Genomic DNA, 21934 nt, shown 5'->3' on the forward strand with positions numbered 1-21934 from the left:
CAATTTCAATTTCATGATTCCAATTTTATTGGATGAAAATTGGCAGGAGCAGTGTATGGCTTATGTATGTCTTACTAAGTCATATTTTGCTGGAGATCTGAACCATTTAACATAGACATTCTTGCATTAGAAAAATATAAGATCTGATATTTTGTCTGAGATATTATTCTGGGGAGGAAGGATTCAAAGTCCTTAGATAAAAGATTCAAGGTCCAATAGGCATTGGCTCCAGTTTCGTATCATAATTTTCTCTTTTTGAAAGGATTGCTTAAATTCAAAGGAAAAATCTCAAGTTAGAATTTGTTTTCCTAAACTAATTATTAATGGTTTTGAATGTTAAACACAAGTTAAAGAAACCCTTTAAGTTAGGGAGCATATATGGAATTGAGTACATTGTTAATTAATTGCTGTAGGAATAATTTCTTGCTCCAAAATTGACCAATATATGTAAAATCTACAATACAGCACAAGGCGGGGTGTAGTATTGGACATGGAATTGGTCACAGTCAAGTACATGTTGTGTATGAGACTGTTCAGTGAGAATGAAGAGTACGTACCGATATCTAGATATGTCGAAGGAGAAGAGAACCATATCTAAATACGTTACTCCAGAACACTATATACTAGGCTTGTTTTGTCCAGGTGCCTCTCTATTCCTTCTATTTTATACATAATGCTAAAACAAGAAAGAAATTAAGAATCACAAGGATGTGTTAATTGCTGAAACTTTTGATTGGTTTCAAATCTGTATAAAATTATCTGAAATCAATAACAATCCAATGAAATGGGACTTATAATACAAGTATTTTATATCCTAGTGTAATTTTATAGCAGTATTATGAAGCTAAGCTTTGCTAAAATATGACATATACCCAATGTAGTAGCTATACTATCATAGACATACTATACTTTTTAGTCTATTTTCTATTCCAAGAACAGGCTGTGCTTTTTATATATGATTAACTAATATTCTGTATTCGCTTTCAAGTTTGATTGTACATAAAAAGTCAATTGCTAGTCCCTAAGATCTCGCATAAACTATGTTGTAGAGAGTGCAGTAATATCGTATCATGTCAAGATGGAATAAATATGTACAAACAAAAAATGTGATTTTCATTCAGAAAAAAGTTTTGTTTTTTCTTTTTGCAAAAATGCAGAGATTCTTCATATTAATTTTCCTTCCTTGTCTTCTATTAAGCGGACATTGAAGCATTAAAGGATACAAGAATAGACCTGCAGTATCCCACTGAATGTGTATCGTAAAAGATGACTAATGTGAGGCCTCCTTCAGAATCGGGGAATTTCCTCTCGTGTCTTCTACGAAGGGGAAGGGGATATGGAAGAGATCAGAATTGGTCTGCTGCCCCTATTACAATGCATTGGATCTATCTCGTTTCCTACCTTTTCTGTCTTCTTTCTTTTCTGTCTACGTTCTATTTCAGGCAGTGTCTCCCTAGACACCCGGGCCCACTTGTATAAAACATCTCAAAGTTAAGGAAAATCTCAAGCAATGTATTGTCTATGGGAAATCTTAGACTTGAGAAAATCTCAAGAGTTGAGATGTTTTATACAAGTGGGCCCCGTCCTTATATGATGCTGGCTGTTGTAAGGACATAATAACCAATGAACCCAAACCAACAAAATATCTACTACAATTTGATGTTCATTTACCAGTAGTGTAACAATGCATGGCGAAAGATACAAGTCTCTTCACATGTGGCTATAAAGATACAGGAATGAGGTCATTATAGATCAATGACAAAATAAATAAATAGTAACAGTGACCTTGAACTTGATGTTTGCACCCTGAAATATGAACATGTTGGAGGTACATGTATTCTCAAACTTGATCAATATATGAAACAGAGAAGGTGACCTTGACCTTAGTGTCCAGGAATATGAACTTGGTTGAGGTTTTCTCGTACTGGAACCAGTATATAAAATTTAATCAATGTCCATGCAGCAATGGAGTCACCAGAGTGATGACAAAAATATAATCTATAAATTGTAATGGTGACCTTGAACTTGGCACCCAAAATCATGAAATTGTTTAAAGTATTCTCATGCTTTAACCATACATGTTTATCAATTTTGTTTTAGAAATTAAGTCACTATAGCAGTTACATTGATTTTCCATAAATAGTTACAGTGACTTTGACAGTGGAGTATAAACTAGTATTCTATTACTTGACCAATACAAAAATTCAGAAATAAAGTCACTAGTGATGACAAAATGTGGACATGTGTATGTACAAACACAAGTTATCTCCCCTCCATGTGTGAGGCGATAACACTGGTTTATGGTTTAGATAGTAACAGAATTTAAAGGGATATCTACCAATAACACAAATTATCCTCTATACCGGGTATAATCACTATCCATGGTTTGGATAGTAACAGAATTTAAAGGGATATCTACCAATAACACAATTTATCCTCTATACCAGGTATATCACTATCCATGGTTTGCATAAAGGTTAAAGGCCATCACATACTGATAGACCAACTTTAGACTATTCTAATTTTCACTGAATGATTTCCCCTTTCTAGCTTTAAATCTAACAATTTTGGGGTCAAAGATCAGTTGTAGTTACTTATTTGAAAATTAATTCAAGACTCATCAGACGGTCGGTTATTCAAATCACCCTGCATCTGTGGTCCGTCATTCTCTTCGTCTGTAAAAAAATCTTGATAGTTCTATTTCTCCGAAAGTAATCATAAATGGATGGATTTTTCTCTAATTTAGGATGAAGGTTCCTCCTGGTCCCTATGTATGCATAAATCATCGACTGATCACGAAACCAAGATGGCCGACAGGAATTCATCTTGAATTTTAGAGTTAAAAGTATGTTTGCCCATTTCTCAAAAAGTACTGTAGGGATCTGAAAACCAAGATGTTGGACAGGTGGCCGTGTTTCTCAAATTTGATATGTAGGTTACCCTTGGTCCTTAGTTGTTCATCTTAACTTTTGAGACTTATCAGAAGAACAAAATGGCTGCCAGGCAAACTGAGCAAACAGCTATGAGTAAAGAAGAGAAAAGATCAAACTGACAGAACTTTCAAATGAAGATGGTACGATGGTGGGCGCCAAGATCCCTGTTGAACCATGAAAAGTTGTATGACTATCTATGGAATGTGATTGAAGAATTGATATTTGTTCCAAAAGGGTCATGGTGACCTGCATGCCCTTTAAAAATTGATTCCAAAATCCAAGGGTTTTGCTCTCGATACACAAACAAAATCAAGACGAGACATTATACAGTTTATTGTCAATACAAACTGTATCCACCATTAAATATCACACAATCTTTCATCATCTGAAATACAGCATTCAAAAACTCAATTTCATTTCAATTCACTCATTTAACACCTTCCATTTCTCTCCATCATTCACTAGCAGGTACTGTGTGTCACCACTTGCTCTTCTGCCAGTGTTATTTAACTTGTGACAATCAACCAGTAAAATCCTGACATCCACTCTCACAGCAATAATGTACTGTTACAGAAGCAATGAAAAGGATGCATTAAATTGACAATACATGTGATGTCACATAATTCACTAATTTTCATTGAAGTTGGCTGAAATCTACTAAATTTTTGATACTTCAATTTGCAGTTTAGTAAAAAGGTGATGGGCAAGAAAAACAAAAGGTTAAGGGGCCTGAATGGCTCACCTGCTCTTTACTTATATTATATCAGATATGTTGCTTGTACATTGATTTTAATTCAATTCAACAGACCCAAGGGTCCATATCTTGAACTTTCTCCCAAGTATCTTTCAACCAAAAAGTCATGCCTGATATATTTGACCATAGGCCTGAAGAAACTTGGTTAGTTTTGTGGTACATGTGCAGAAGTTGTATATTAGCAGTAATCTTGACCATTTACCTAGAGACAAACTCAAAGGCAATCTCATGCAGCCCAGCTCCATAAACAACTAGTTTACAAGTTACAAATATAAGGGTCAGCAATTGGTCAGCATCATCATGATAATGATTTCACCTGATGTTAAACCTTTAACAAACATTACCTTGCTACAGATGATAATTCAAAATCTACTTACAGGTAGGTGAACAGTTGTAGCCTTTGGCATTTGTAGTATGAATGTGTACAGTAAGGAAGGGCATTCTGAAATGCTTTATAACTAAGGTCAAAGGGAGATAACTACAATCAAAAATGCAAAGCTTTAAGACGAACAAAACTATCTTGTCAATTTTGAAATTGATACCTTTCAACAAGAAAGATTGGGTTTAAAACAGTTCATATAAGGCAATAAAAGATTCCCAACAAGACACGTGGAAAATATTTCCCGACACTGTTAGACATACAGTTATACATAATGTATAGGCTGATCCCAAATTTGTAACATTCACTTCTGACAAGAATGACATACGACATATATCTACCAATTATAAAATTTTATCAGGACTTTGTCAAGCAAAATCTGAATATCAGATAACCTGGAAAATATGGATACTTTTTGATAGCTACTACTGAATGAGTTTAATATACATAATATACCTTAAGATGCAATACTATAACTTTTGAAGGCATTTTCTAGCCATTCACTTTCAATGTTTCAATGTAATACACCACACTGCCTAGATATAAAAAAGGCAAACTCATTTTATGAATAGTTGAATAGATCTAATCAATGTGCCAGTGTTTCTTCATTACAACTTTAATTAAGTGACTGATACACCAAAACACTGTTTATAACAAAGCCATTGCTACAATGCTTTCACTTAATCATTTCATGCATTCAGTCCAGATGTTCAGCTGGTTTATTTATATTTTGCACTCCTCCTCTGATGCACCCTTACTTTTAGCACTTTAATTTGAAACACTATCATTTTCTCCTCCAACAAATACGGAAATATTTAACATCAAATTTTAATTTGCTTTATCGCCACAAAATAATTTAATTTGAAACACTATCATTCTCCTCCAACAAATACAGAAATATTTAACATCAAATTTTAATTTGCTTTATCTCCACAAAATAATTTAATTTGAAACACTATCATTTTCTCCTCCAACAAATACAGAAATATTTAACATCAAATTTTAATTTGCTTTATCTCCACAAAATAATTTGTAAATAACTTGCACAAAGATGTTTTGCTTTATATACCTTTTTGTTTATCAACATAAATAAAGAAAAAGTACACTGTAAAGCAGTTAATGATCTACAACCAATAATAAATGTCAATGCAGTACATTATTTCATTAAAATAAACTTTTTATTACACTTGCACACAAAAATATTGAATACACGTTCAAAATTAATTTCCCGTCTTACCACGTTTATAATACATGTACTGAAATATAAACTTATACAGTTCATTTTTCATGTTTATAAAGAAAAAAAGATCTCTGAAATATTCTGAACAATCCATTAGATATACATGTAGATTACTCTCCAAAACAGTTATGAAATTTAACAAATTATGTTATGAATCTGTAAAAAGCATGCAAACAACATAACAACACCATATGTATTAGTGCTACATTATACAATAGTTTTACTTTAAGCTATATCTATGGTTGGAAAACAATGAGAACTATATAAACCCTGAGGAACTGTTGCCCATCTGACCGTGAGATTGTATGGGCTGTTGTCTATTAACCCTTTCACCCCTATGTAACTTTAGTAGACTCTTCCATGCATTGATCTGGATGAGTCCATTTTGGTCTACAGTGGTGAAAGGGTTAATGGTGCTAGATGAAATTTATACCAACAAATCGGATAAAGGATCAAAACCATTTAAAGCACTATACATGTACAAACAATGCAATTACAATTTACATACATTCTCAAACAATGCAATTACAATTTACATACATTCTCAAACAATGCAATTACAATTTACATACATTCTCAAACAATCCAAGTACAATTTACATACATTCTCAAACAATCGGGCACCATTATATACATTCAGCTAGAAATTGAATTGAAAAAAAAACACCATTTGAAAGACTATTTACATATTTAAATATATCTTAATAATGTAACATTTTTGATAACAAAATTGAACACAAACACTTCATCATTGAAGTAAAACATAACACATACATCCTCTCACACTGAACGGATAAAGTACAACAGATATTTAACAGCAAACTGTATTTTCACCAAGTTCACACAAGATTTTGAGGAAGTTTTGAAGCTACTATACTGAAAGATCACCAGATATTATATTATAACTTAATTTGTTCGTCCTTTTTTAGATTTTCTTCTACTACTACTACATGTAATTTGAGTATTACAGTAAGTAATGAGCAGTGATTAACTCAGAAAACTCATCACCTCACACACAATTCCAAGTTCTGATATGTTATGTCAGTTCTACAACAGGTTTAACTTCACTAATTTCTGTGAAACCCGATAGGACTGAAATTGAGGTTTTGATTGAAGAAGCTGAGATCAACATTTCAATAGTTCATAACTTCACAGGCGTTTTTAAGTATGATGACATCAGTTAACCAAACAATATTCTTTTAATGAACAAAATAACATTCTTACAATGAAGAAAGAGTGTCAAAATTCCAGCATACTGTCATACGCGTACAGAACAGTATTAATTGTTGTTATATAATAAATCAGAAAATATACAAGAGAAATACATAAGACAAAAATTCATTTCATCTTAAGAATTTTTTGTTAGGATTTGAACATCAAATAAGTATTACTGATGGATCTGGTAGTTACAGTTTGATATACAGACACAAGCTGCTTACAACAGGAGAAAGAGTTGACATGTAATAACAACAAACTAGATTACTTCCCGGCATCATTCAAAGTCGTACACGCTAGACGAGGAGATAGAGTTGACATGTAATAACAACATACTAGATCACTTCCCGGCATCATTCAGTCGTACATGCTAGACGAGGAGATAGAGTTGACATGTAATAACAACATACTAGGTCACTTCCCGGCATCATTCAAAGTCGTACATGCTAGACGAGGAGATAGAGTTCCCTGATCCTCCGTGAGAATTTGTCACTGAGCTAGTTGTGTGTTTGCTGCCTTTCTTCTTTTTTGAGTTAGAATTTTTTGAAGAATTTGATTTTGATGGGGGTCTTTTCTTTGCACCTGATGTACCTATAGGAGCAGAAAAAAACCCTTTATCATCACATCATCAGGATTTCACAAGTACTGGTGAGTATTAAAAGCGGAAAAAATAAAAGGGTTGCTATATCCCTAACTTATTACTGGTACATAAATAGGTTTTTGAATTAAATCTCTTTGTGATTTGATAAAAAATAGTAAAAACACAGGGCTACCGATCAACGAATCACAGCCACAATTTACTAAATATTTACTAAACTACAAAAAACCTAGAAGTTGCTGATAAGTTTACCTCGCCGACTTCACTAGTGCTAATTACTGTTATTTGTAGATGTAGAATCGGTGGGAGAGGAGGCTGATGAGTTTACCTCCCCAACTTCAATAGTACTTTCTGTTATTTGTAGATGTGGAATCGGTGGGAGATGAGGCTGATGAGTTTACCTCCCCGACTTCAATAGTACTTACTGTTATTTGTAGATGTGGGAGAGGAGGGCAGATAAAAGTACCTCCCCTACTTCAGTTATTTGTAGATGTGGAATCGGTGGGAGAGGAGGCTGATGAGTTTTACTCCCCGGCTTCAATAGTACTTACTGTTATTTGTAGATGTGGGAGTGTAGGCTGGTGAGTTTACCTCCCCGACTTCAATAGTACTTACTGTTATTTGTAGATGTGGAATCGGTGATAGAGGAGGCTGATGAGTTTACCTCCCTGACTTCAATAGTACTTACTGTTATTTGTAGATGTGGAATCAGTGGGAGAGGGGGCTGATGAGTTTACCTCCCCGAGTTCAATAGTACTTACTGTTATTAGTAGATGTGGGAGTGTAGGCTGGTGAGTTTAACTCCCCGACTTCAATAGTACTTCCTGTTATTTGTAGATGTGGGAGAGGAGGGCAGATAAAAGTACCTCCCCTACTTCAGTTATTTGTAGATGTGGAATCAGTGGGAGAGGGGGCTGATGAGTTTACCTCCCCAACTTCAATAGTTCTTTCGGTTATTTGTAGATGTGGAATCAGTGGGAGAGGAGGCTGATGAGTTTACCTCCCTGAATTCAATAGTACTTACTGTTATTTGTAGATGTGGAATCGTGGGAGAGGAGGCTGATGAGTTTACCTCCCCGACTTCAATAGTACTTACTGTTATTTGTAGATGTGGGAGTGTAGGCTGGTGAGTTTACCTCCCCGACTTCAATAGTACTAACTGTTATTTGTAGATGTGGAATCAGTGGGAGAGGAGGCTGATGAGTTTACCTCCCATTGTAAAGACTCCCTGAGTGACTGATTGTCAACATCGTCGAGACTGTCAATGTCAATGTGCACATCATCCTCTACATTTCTGTACAAAATAACAACAAAATCAATAAGATATATTTTTGGGCAAAAATAAATAATTAGGTAAAACATATCCATGATGAACCCCAGGGGAACTAAGAAACAAAATTAGTGTGCTAAAGACAAAGTTCATTTAAGAGTATTAGACAATATCATGTACCGTCCAAGTTTCCGCATTTTTTTGAGGGAGACTTCAAATCTTTCATGGTCACCTTGTCTTTTAAAATGTCAGAGCAGATTTCCTATGTTTTGCCTTTGTTCAAAGTCAATAAATTCATTGTATTACCTGAACAGCTTCAATTAAGTATTTAACACTATTATGCTGTCAAATAGTGGTCATTGTAAACACTTATCTCCGATAGAGTGACAGTAAGTCTTAAGAGAAATAACTAGAAGCAAAGGCTCTTAGATCAAGAACTTAAAACAATATGTGTTAATCATACTCTTGCACAAAACATAAATGGTCTTTGAGCATGGTTATGACACTATAAGATGCTTGAATAGCAATAAACACAAACCCCTGTCTAAAGTGAATGTTATGTTTTTTTTTATATATTTCATCTCAGGAAAACAATGGATAAGTGATATCAAATAAAATTGAATGCCTTCTTTCATTACGGAGTTAAATTCCATCCAGACAAATAGTGCAGAGTTATGACCTGAAAACCCATTTTAGATGTCCATGAAATAGATCCTTGCAGATATGATCTCAGGTCAAGGTCACAACAAAAACTTAGGTCATGACCTACAATGCTGTTGAGTATTATCAAGATCCATCGCAATGGAAGGAAGAAATCACCCGAGCATGACATTACAGACAGACAAAAGGATAGAACCGTTCCATTTGTATCCTAAAAATAAATGCAAACTTGTTAAAGTGATACATGATTAGGTACAAACAGTCATACCCAATGACTTAAGTGAAACATGGCGTATGTAGCAAAGCACTGTTACTTTATAAATTATTCACACAGGATTATTGGCAACCTATTTATAACAGTGTAAGATCATTAGACTAAAACATACTTACGCATGCCCCAGCAGAAACACCCGAACCTGTCGCCGTTGTTCATCTGTGTGTTGTGGACAGCGATGGGATCTGGAAAATAAAAATCTTCCATTGATTTTTCTCCCGAGTGGTCCCGTTTACAGGGTTTCATATATCGGTTAAGTGATTTATAACTATTCATCAACATTATGTATGATGACATTATTAAATTGAATTTTAAAATTTAAAAAAACCAATCACACATTATGTAAACCATCATATTTACTTCACACACAGATCATCCAACTATAGTTACACAAACACAGACCCTAGCTTTAACAGCCCTTGTAATATTTACCTTGTACACATTTTCTTGGTATGTTCAGATATGACTCCACAAGTCTGAAATAAATGGAAAAATAAATCAAGGATGTTAAAATACCATTTCTTTAAAAACATGCACATATTCCAAATACATTCATTAATTCAACTTCAAAGCCAGTCAATTTTACCATTACACGACCGTCAGTTTTTTTACCTGAGACCAATCAAATAGCTAGCTGCGTGCCTTCAATTTTGCTATGACATATTCCAGGGGTGCAGAGAGCGAAAGTGAGGTACTTTGTTTCCTCCCATATTTAGGACCCCCTCACGCTTACATCAGGGCCAACGAGAGTGATTTATATAAGTTGTAAAAACTTGTTTCATAATTGTTGTAAAAAAAATGAATTACATATTTATATGTGTGGAATTTTACTCTTGCTTATTAAAGCAATATTGTATAGTGACTAATTATTACTTACTTATTAAAGCAACGGCCAATATATATATATTGGCATATAACTTAGGTATTGTAATGGTTAGAACGTTAACATAAAGGACATGGTATTTCCACAACACCACTATACTTATAAATCTATGTTAAACCTGCACTTACCTGTAGCAGAAGCTGTTTTCTTTCTTCTGTATAACAGAAAAGTGAGATATAAAATCATGAAAAATCATTCTACAATTGTAACTGAATTTCAGTATCTACACTCTTGAGATTGTCAACACAATATAACCGATTTTCACTCATTTTATGTCCTATAAAGTTTTACTTTAATCTATATATGTGATCCAAGAAAAAGTATCAAGAAACTTATTACAACTGCTTCAAAAATTAAAAATCAGTTTAAACATCATTTTCATTGCAGAGTGTTGTAGTTGATTTTGTGCTCTATCTTTCTACTAGATGGATAGAGGATTGCTTTTTTGTTACATTCGTTTTCTTAATAAAATGATTAAGAAATATGAAAATATGTTTGTAGATTATTTCTAATACTTCATTCACAATTTCAAAAATTGAAAAGATACATGAATTGGAAAAGGCAACAGAATATGAATTAAATATCTAATTTGATTGTACATGTGCAAATAAAAGACATATGGATGGCATTTTTATCTTATTATTCTGAATCAAAATTACGAATTCATAAATTGTTTTCCAATAATGAGCAGCATTGTATTCTCAGATTGACAGGTATATCTGAAAACCTTACTGTACATACCGACTGTCATCAATTCATAGCTAGGTATGGTAGGTTCAGGTGTTCCCGAGCGATCAGAGCTGTTATCACCTGGTCAAATATATAAAACATGTACAGGCAGCTTATGTTTCTATTCCACCGTCACACAACAAATGGAATTTGATTGAAAGGATTATAATATAAAAATCATTTGATCCATACCCTGTTGGACAAATGATTTACAAGCTAGGGGTTAGTTTATTGATAGTTAAGTCCTGTTGTGACACTTATGAATCATGGATATGTATGGATATGTTTGGTTATGTATATGGATATGTTTGGTTATGTTTGGTTATGTTTGGTTATGTTTGGATATGTTTGGTTATGTTTGGTTATGTTTGGTTATGATTGGTTCTAACCAAGAGTCTTGATCAACATATTAGCCAATGTATAAGATTAATGAATTACAAAACAACTTTACTTAGAGTTTCAACTGCAGAATTTTCTGTTTTCAAAATTACTTCCCATAAAGATTCTGTCAAATACCTGTAAAACTTGTTGGATGTTCCATAATCAATACTTCAATTTAATAGTATGAATTAATTTCTTCCATACTCTACTGTCAGGAGCTTCAATCAGATTTCAAGTGGTATGTATCAAAACAAAGTAGGTAGTAAATATCTGTACATTTTATAGTACACCATTTCTATTCTAATTTAATTTTTACATGAAGTAGCCGGTGAAATATCTGTAGTAGAACGAAGGGTATTTTAACCGGCTACTGACTACAATTGAAACCCCTGCTCAGATGCAATTCAATCGTTCACCAAATCTTACCAGCTAAATGATTTCCATTCCTGAACTTATTATGCTTGTTCCTTCTAGGAGAATGTGTTAAAATCTTTTCTTTCTTCAACTTTTTCACTTAAATAGAAACATAGAAAAATTAACATGTTGTTAAAATCCTGTTCTTCCCTAAACATTCTGTAAATTAAAGTGAATCAAATTTCTTTGTAAAAACCACCTGCGGAGGAAAACAAAATGGGCGTGAACAAACAAGTGGCCTTGATAAATAGTATGTTAATACAAGGAAAGAAACAGTTGGATATTAAACCAATAGTTCTAGACAAATGGTAGCTTTAATAGCAAAACCTAAGACAGGTTTAACTGTAATATTACATCTACCATACTACATTCCTTTCTTGATGAGTTAAAATTATAATCGCATCCGATAATCAGTGTAAAAGAGCACAACTCTACTCTGTAAATATACACTATGATTATTAATATACTGTTTATCCAGGTAAATCAATTCATCACATCACTACCTGGAACCCTGTTATCTCACTGGTACTGGCAAGTCCTTAACGGTCGATTCATTAATGCTACGTCTTGACAATACTACTTGCACAATATTTCATACAATGTGTATTGACTGTATACCAAGCAGCATTCCAAAGAAAATTGGTTTGTTGACTTTTCAAATGTAAAAATTGTCAAAAATTACGCTGAACGAATTTGTTGTTGATACTTTGTCCATTCTAACTAAATAAGACTTTTTAATATTCATACTGCGTTACACTCAATGTGAAGAATTCCTGTCCAACCAATAAAAAAAAATGGTTAAAAGTGTTATTATGGCAAATGACACCCTACTATTGGCAGAGAGTAGAATAGACAATGACAATGCATGACTTGACCTGATTCAGTTTAGTCCACAGTACTTCCAATAGCCCATTTTGTTGAACCACATCACACATTGACAAAACAAAATTATTTGATAAAAAGTTCCAAATGTTGAATTACAGGACAGTACTTCAACTAATGAATTTACAAGCAACTCTGCACAGCTGCTAAGGAAATCAACGCAAGTCTATTTTCCTGCTGATGAAAAGTGAATTTATACACTGTATGTTACTATTGTATAAACTTATCAAGTTGACAAAATGTTGAACAATGATCGTTCGAGCCTATGTAGCTACCGGGTATGTATGCTTCCTTAGTAGATATGTGCAGTCCATTTGTAAATAATATAAACATATGCAGCAGACACCTAAGGAAAGTATTATTATTTACAATTTAAGTAAGTATAAGTATAATAAAAGTACCTTTCTTGTCGACATTGTAACTCCAGTCAACATCATTATCATCATCTGGACTGTCATGGTCGTCACTGTCACCCTTCCCCGTCGTAGCTACTCGACTACTTTAAAATCACATATAAACAACAATTAAACAAATATTCACATTGCTGAGTTTAAAAAAAGTCTTTTTTTTTTTTGATTGTTGTTCTCTGACATGTACAGTGTATGAACAATTTTCTTCAAGGCAGAAGGTTTTCGCAAAGGGTGGTGTGTTCCTTTTCCAGTATAAAAGAATTCCAGCCTCATTTCTGAGTCTTGGTTAACTTATTGGTCTGGCATATTTAAAATGATTTGTAAATGTATATGGTAACTCACATAAACAGATTGCTTTCTTCAAACTCAACATACAGGTATCAAATCTTCTAAATTGTCATTCAAATCAAATCTTTATACGTATAAACAAGATGTAACTTATATGTATGATTTTTATATCAACATCGATACATCCAAACATACAACATCAAATGCACATACAGTTGTGATACATGCTGTCAGAATAGAACTGGTTTACTTGAGTGCATGTTCACCTTTATTTTAAAAATATAACTCATCTTTTATTGTCAATGTTGAAAGAATTTATTTAAGGGTATTATGACAAAATAACGCCAATTAACCCTAAACAACAATTGCAATATTAACCCAAGACTGCATCGACCCCTCAATAAGTGAAAAATAGATTTGATGCTATAGTGAACAAGACAGTACCAGGTATGCCTTCCCGTGCTGGAATGGTTGCCCTGATCCTCTTATGCATGAAATTTTTCAGTACATTGATAAATAATAATAATAATTTACGGTTCTTATATACTGCTTTATCACAACTTCATTAGTTTGTAGGTCATCTCAAAGCGGTTCACAAATTATTATCTGTGGTTAAAGGGCCTTTGCAACCAGCCAACATCTTTCTCAACTCCCTGCAGGGGAGCATACAGCCGGTGCTGCCATTTCGGCGCTCACAGATAATATTCTACAATTCTAGCACTGCCCAACCACATACTCATTTACAGCTGAGTAGACTGAAACAATCGGAGTAAAGTATCTTGCTCAAAGATACAACACAGTGCCGTGCTGTGACTCGAACCCTTCGGTCACGAGCCTGGCNAGATACAACACAGTGCCGTGCCGTGACTCGAACCCTTCGGTCACGAGCCTGGCTTTTTAATCCTACCACTTGACTACTGTGCCTCCTAATTGATTCCTTTTATTCAAATGTTATTCCATTTGACTTAAATTATTAGTCAGTACAACACTACTATTACCTTAGCATCATTATTTGGCAGATTCAGTCCTAATTACACACTTTTCTGTTTAATTTTTTCCAGAGGTGCTCTATTTATATAACTAGAACAGACCTGTTTGGCAGACAAGTGAGATAAACAAGTACCTTGTTTCACTTTCCTTGGCGATACGGGCCTGGCGGCGACTTGCTATTCTTGAACTATTTCTGCCCATGCCCATACACTTTTCAAGGTGTGGAGCAAATCTGGATGCTGCAAGGTTCCGCTGACAATTTGGACAGACACATTCAAACTGCTTTTTTGTTGCTACCTGTCCAAACACATCCACTCCCAGCTTTTCTACTATTTCTGTTGAGGAAATATATACACATTTAAAAAACACGAGATCCCAGAGGGATCTTGGCACCCACCTTTGTACCATCTTCATTAGTTCTTTGTCAGTTCGATCTTTTCTCTTCTTTCCTCTAATCTGTTTGATCGAGTCATGTTAACAGTAAATGCTCCTTGAGGTAACTTTTGATCTAAACTTAATATTGATGTGTATGAAGGCCAATCTTCAAAGTGTGTTTGTCATTTCACATATTTACTAGTACAGTACTTAAATTAAGTGAAAGAAATAGAATCGATCATTGCAATATGAGAAAGATCTGTTTAGTTCTTCTTTTAATCCATTTTGTTTTTATGATCAGTCTCAAAATATAACATGCACACAGAGAGATCAAGGGGAACCTACATATAAAATTTGAGAAAGATCCCTCCCGTACTTCCCGAGAAATAGCGATAACAAACTCTCACTATCAAAATCCAAGATGGCTGCCTGTCGGCCATGTTTTTTATCCGATCAGTCTCTAAAATTGCCCTGCACAGCTAGGACCAAGGGGAACCTACATATAAAATTTAAGAAAGATCCCTCTTGTTCTTCCGGAGAAATAGCGGTAACAAACCTACACTATCAAATTTCAAGATGGCTGCCTGTCGGCCATGTTGTTTATACGATCAGTCTCAAAAATTGCCCTGCACAAATAATAACCAAGGGGAATCTACATATAAAATTTTAAAAAGGTCCCTCAAGTGCTTCCTGAGAAATAGCGATAACAAACTTTCTATATCAAAATCAAAGACGGCTGCCTGTCGGCCATGTTGTTTATCCGATCAGTCTTAAAAAATGCCATGCACAGCTAAAATCCAAGGGGAACCTACATATAAAATTTGAGAAAGATCCCTCTAGTTCTCCTGGAGAAATAGCAATAACAAACTTTCTATATCAAAATCAAAGATGGCTGCCTGTCGGCCATGTTGTTTATACGATCAGTCTCAAAAGTTGCCCTGCACAGCTAAGGACTAAGGGGAACCTACAAATAAAATTTGAGAAAGATCCCTTGGGTACTTCTCGAGAAATAGCGCTAACAAACTTTCACAATCAAAATCCAAGATGGCTGCCTGTCGGCCATGTTGTTTAACTGATCAGTCTCAAAAGTTGCCCTGCTCAGCTATGGAGTAAGGGGAACCTACATATAAAACTTGAGAAAGATCCCTCGGGTACTTCTTGGGGAAATAGCGATAACAAACTTTCAATATCAAAATCCAAGATGGCTGCCTGTCGGCTATGTTGTTTATCTGATCAGTCTCAAAAATTGCCCTGCACAAATAATAACCAAGGGGAACCTACATATAAAATTTTAAAAAGATCCCTTTCTACTTTCGGAGAAAAAGCGATAACAAACTTTCACTATCAAAATCCAAGATGGCTGCCTGTCGGCCATGATGCTTATCCAGTCACCCACCACTTTGAAGATTGGCCTGGGATGGTAGGATTTTTTTTTTTTACATTCCCAGAACAGAAAGACTGATGGTTATTAATGAACAAGGTATTAAAGAAAACATAACTTTATTAACTTCTTTCTTACAAAACAGCAATAGCAAAGTATCAAAGTTAAATTTCAGCTTAAATTTCAGTTGTTATACCTACTCTTGAAGAAAGAAAAATTCTGTACAAAAAATGATTTTGTTCGGCACATAAATCCCCAGTTGGTCTGTCTGTGCCCATCAAACTTTATTTCATTTTTGGCCTGAAAAAGGCAAATCATGTATGCACTGTATATATATATAATATATGCATTTTTCATGACATCAATAATCCACTTACCATATTCTCGTTGTGACCTGCAAAGAAATCATGAAAGACATTTTAACATGATTATAATATAATACCATGTTTATCATTTTAGCTACTCATTATCATAACTTTTTAACATATTTACTTTTTGTCATTTTCTCTACAATTCTGCATGTAAAATAAAGTAATTGACACATATATACCACTACCAGTATGTAAAAATATACGATTGTAACAAAAAAATATGTGAAAATATTGATGTTTTATTAAAAGCTGTGATAAAATGTTTTTAAATTAAATTAATTGTTGCGCTGCGTATATAGTGCTGTTCGCATATACATGTGCTGTGTACGATCACTGTGCCTTCTACCTGTGTCTTACCTTGTTACGTCAATATAACTTATAAGGTAATTGTTCTAAATATACATGTTACATATTTTGGCGCGGTTTTTAGTACTCATTCATAGACAGAGCTAAAGGGTGGATGTATTTTATATCCAGAAGTTTGAAGTCTTTTTTTTTGTTACTCCAGATCTGGTATGTACACATATAGATGTGACAAAGTCTTATTCTGTTATGGGTTTATGTTAAATTACTGTATTAATGAGATATTGGATAAAGTAGCATTAATTATATTGTGAAATTGTACTTTTTATAAAATTATCAGAATCTTGATCTCATGTACATGTGTATTCAATCAATACATAGATAGATCTTTTTAAAGTAATGTATTTATATGTTTATTATCAACATGATGTAAACTGTGAATTACGTGTCTCTTTTACAGAGATAATAGAGTTTTTGATAGAGAACGGATACAGATCTTCATTCTGTGTAAACCCCCAACCCATAGTTTGAGTAGGTAATCTAATTTTGTATATGATAATGTAAACAAGTGCTAATTGATAAGGATAATTGTAAACAATACATGTATAAGTAATTTGTATAAGTACTGTAATTTCTACTATTGATTATGATGAAGTCAGACATTGTAAAGTTAAAGTATTATTCCTAATATGAATAACCTATTGTGTGTGAATGTACAAAAATGTATGCACTGAATGTTAGGAATTATATGTAAGTACTGTGTTTCATTATGTAATCAATTGTATTGTTTCTTTGTAGGGCTTTGATTATGTTCCACATATTGTGGAAATAAACATGTGAACCGAGAAATCTGCGTCGACCTTGACTTTCAATCAATTTTACACGAATTTATCACTTATCAATTACTAAATGATGAAAAGAATGTACGTACACATCTAAGATACTGAATGTTGTTTATCAGGGACATATAATAGAATGTTAAAAACAGAGAAACTTTGTATGATGTGACTATCTATATATCAGTAGGATTAAATGATGAAGCATACAAAATTAGCATAGACACAGTAATAAATTGCTATATACACATTGTAAGTGTTGTAGAATAATATACTTACTTGGGATCTGTATCCCCTAAAAACAATGTGCCAATTTTTGAAGCTCTGTGAATATCAAAGCAAAGACCGAGTGTCACTTCATCAATCAGCTCATTCATGACATCTGTCAGCATACCCTGCCAAAATGAAGAAAGAGCACAAGACAGCATCATAACTGATGTCTTAAAGATGTCTGAAAATTGTAATCAAATTTTTAAACCCCAAATAACCATTTCAGCTTTCATATCTTAAAGGTTAAGACATCCAAATTAAACTTATTAGGATAATTATTTATAATGTATCTTACATATAGTAGCGTGATTAACTTCCTCAAAATGAGATACAACATATCAAAATATTCTGTCATTTTTAAAATAAACTGAGTGAGTCCTGACAGAGTCGATCACTAATATTATAACATGCTATAAACTGGTGTCCACATCAACCCCTGTAACAAGGGTTACTGGTTGTTTCGCCCGAAATCTTGTTAGCCCTAGGTTGATTTGCGCTAGGATGTTCACCCTAAAACAAAAATATAAGGGCGAAACATGGTTTGGTATTTTCTGTCAATTTCGGTAGTTTAAGTCACAAATTAAGTGCATGTTCTTGGTCTTCTATATAATTTTTATCAATTTCATAAACAAAATGTGATTGTCTTGTTTTTAAGCGAGTGTGACAAACGGCAGCTGTGAAAAGCTGACTCCACTCCCACATACTTACTCTACTTGAAATATACCAAACAACATTGTAGAAAGTCATCAATAAGTTTAGTTGATATATTTAAATATTAATCATTATATAAGCGTATGAATTAAATATTTTTTTTAGGGCGAAACAACTTAGGGCAAACAGGATTCAGGGCGAAACAACCCTCAGTGCGAACAGGATTTAGGGCGAAGCAACGGTTGAACCCGTTTCCGTAACAAGTATTATGAACACTTTTCTAACATATATGAGAAACAGGAGGGATGAAGACTCTTTGATAGTAGCTAGCAGCTGATTGCTAGCATGCATCCTCATACAACTATAAACTGACGTGAGGCGAACTTACCCAACTGTCTGTCTGAACGGTACCGTCCGAACTTATCCCAAGGCGGGGCTAGTTCGACCATTCAATATTCCGATAGGAAAAGTTAATTATTCTTCTATTACGGACGTGTTTGTCATAAACGAATGCTATGCTTCCCAGGACAACTTTAATACAAATAGGCCAAACTTAATCCGGTCTCCACTTATTTAATATTAGTCTTTAGCAGGTTGGGGAAAACCACCAACTTGTGTATAATATGCAAACTTGCCTATTATATACACCAGTTGGAGTATGGATTTGTTACTAAAAATAACCCAAATCGCTTTAAAAGTAACTTTTGCAATATATTATTAAAAATCGCATTTATTTACGACAAGGTAAACAATATTTTGCTAAAATATGTTTACTGAAAGCGTTGGCTACTTAGAAACTTAATGTAACTCTACCAGAAGTATTGCATCTATTTTTGGTACTTTCCTACATGGAAATAAATTTTCTATTTGCATTTGTAGGATGTTTCATGATTAAATAAATGCGACTTGGACAAAAAAAATGAAAAAGTTAAGATTAAAGTGATTTTGGCTATTTTTAGTAACAAATCCATACCCCAATTGGCGTGTAATAGGCGAGTTTGCGTATTATACGCCCGTTAGTGGTTTTCCCCGACCTGTTAATTACAGTAGAGCTTGTGTTTATTCGTGTTTTATTGTTATCAGGTTATTCCTAGACTTACCGAGTTTAAATATAGCTTATCTTGTCTTATTCTGAGTCCGTAAATATCAGAGCTACAATTTTTTAGACTTCGATTATAATGTCTATGTGGATTTATTTTCATTCGCATAGTTAATAACGATACTCGTATTGTTCGTCTGCTTTGAAAAAAGGGCAGGTGTCTGCAGCTGTTTGCCTACTTCAATATTGTGCTGCTTCGGAAATAGCCTTCAGCATGTTGGTGTTGTACAGTGAGTCCATTTGTAAAATACAAGGAAATGCGTAGTTACCTGTAAACCTGTGTCTCCATTCTGTTGACAATGCGGAGTTTTGTTATCCATGCCTTGAAGATTTTTTTTGCGTCAACACAAGAAACAAACACCGATGACAGACACCGGAAGTGTGAACTGGCGCTCTTGGCTCTGACAAAAGGAGTCGGACACGGGCATTGCAGAATCCGGAATCTGACCCTAAGATGTGAGGAGTTGGGTTTAAATAATAAATGCAACTATGATAATTATAATCTTGCTGACATGATGTTTTTCCTTTGTTATTGTTAATTGGTTACTGTTTTGACATATGGAACACAAGGATTTAGTTAAGCCCGTTTTATTTATTTATTTTTTGGACGGTAACATAACGGCGGCAGCAACATCCACGATACTCCAAGGAGTGAGAGTAACTACGCAACAAAACGTAACATGCATGCATACGCATAATTTTATTTTTTTAGAATGATATGCATTGATGATAGACTTAACTATAATGTTTGCATCCTCGATACTCCAGGGGTTACGTTCACTTTCGCTCTCTGCACCCCAGGAATATGTCATAGCAAAATTAAAGGCACATGGCTAGCTATTTGATTGGTTTCAGGTTAAAAAAAACTGACCAATCGCTTGGCTGATAACTGTACCGTTACGCGACCGCGAGAATCTTTTGATAGACATCAAAGGATCATCGAACTAGTTTTCTTGTCTCATCAACAAGGTGACGCACACTGATCCTTCGAATTTGCTATGACATATTCCAGTGGTTATATCTTTATTTGGACCTAAACTAAGGTGTTCAGTTCAGCCTATTATTTTCACGTGTTTACGGTTTAGATACAATTTTTGTAAATAGCTAGCCACCCCAATGATATAAATGCAATCACTGGGGTTGCATTTTCCTAAAACGTGTAATATGCTCTGATTACCTCAGTTTTGGTCAAAATATACACATATACGTACGTCGATCTAATTAAAATTATATCTTCACATCGCTCCCGTTTACTGATAAACGGGAGCGATGTGAAGATGTACTTTTAATTAGATTGATACGTACATATAGTTGTAACAAATTCTCAGGTCCCTGTGCTTGATAAGCTAGTCTCCGACTGGATTTTACATTTAGCTGCAACTCATTATAATTAACTGCTGTCACTTATTAGAGACATACGTTTATGTAACAGACTGTTGACTGTCAGGTTTCATCAAATTATATAACTCGTAATTAGTGGCACGAGGATCGAAGGTTTATGTCAATATATTTGTATACATTCAAGATAGCGCTTTGTATAGAATAAAAGGTCATGGTTTCCCCCAAGAATACCCAATGATGAGTTTTAGGTTCGGATGATGCATACTGGTACATACAATAAGTGACTCACTGGTCATACTGGTACATACAATAAGTGACTCACTGGTCATACGTATACTGGTACATACAATTAGTGACTCACTGGTCATTCATACTGGTACATACAATAAGTGACTCACTGGTCATACTGGTACATACAATAAGTGACTCACTGGTCATACTGGTACATACAATAAGTGACTCACTGGTCATACTGGTACATACAATAAGTGACTCACTGGTCATACTGGTACATACAATAAGTGACTCACTGGTCATACTGGTACATACAATAAGTGACTCACTGGTCATACTGGTACATACAATAAGTGACTCACTGGTCACACTGGTGCATGTAACATACATATACACGTGCCTACATATTCACGGGTTTCTTGATATCCTTGTGTATTCATAGGTTTCTATGGTCAGCACCCTGTACTTAAAGTTGACTTTACAGCTTCGGGTACTCTATTATCTTTTTTTTTTGTTTTGTCCTCCACCTTGAGCATTTTTGTATTGTAACAGGAGAGGAAAAATGCACGGCGAGACCGGGGTTTGAACCCGGGACCCTCCGAACTCTAGACGGACGCTCTACCAGTTGAGCTACATGTACCTGCTCGCCGACGATCGACCTAGTCCAGTTTCGCTACAGTATTTTTTACTTGACATTCCTGTTGTTTTACGGTTCCAACCCGAGCCCAAGGAACGTCTAGTCTAAAAACAAACAGTGAATGCGCATTAGTCGG

At 34.4% G+C, this 21934-nt stretch overlaps 1 protein-coding gene across 1 annotated transcript; it reads right to left on the reverse strand.

Annotated features, from left to right (window-relative positions):
• Nucleotides 1-5907: 5907 nt before the first annotated feature.
• On the reverse strand, nt 5908-19963 carry LOC110465515 (ataxin-7-like protein 3). The gene is made up of 12 exons (XM_021521405.1): nt 19856-19963; nt 17846-17961; nt 16434-16450; nt 14434-14635; nt 13014-13111; nt 11743-11829; nt 10948-11016; nt 10335-10360; nt 9756-9799; nt 9440-9508; nt 8280-8413; nt 5908-7112 (listed from the first exon to the last, which is right to left on the reverse strand). Exons 1-12 carry the CDS (start codon nt 19904-19906, stop codon nt 6949-6951), a joined length of 1077 nt encoding a protein of 358 aa, XP_021377080.1. The 5' UTR covers nt 19907-19963; the 3' UTR covers nt 5908-6948.
• Nucleotides 19964-21934: the final 1971 nt, after the last annotated feature.

This window comes from Mizuhopecten yessoensis, unplaced genomic scaffold, assembly GCF_002113885.1.
Source record: "Mizuhopecten yessoensis strain PY_sf001 unplaced genomic scaffold, ASM211388v2 scaffold11085, whole genome shotgun sequence".
NCBI lineage: Eukaryota > Metazoa > Mollusca > Bivalvia > Pectinida > Pectinidae > Mizuhopecten > Mizuhopecten yessoensis.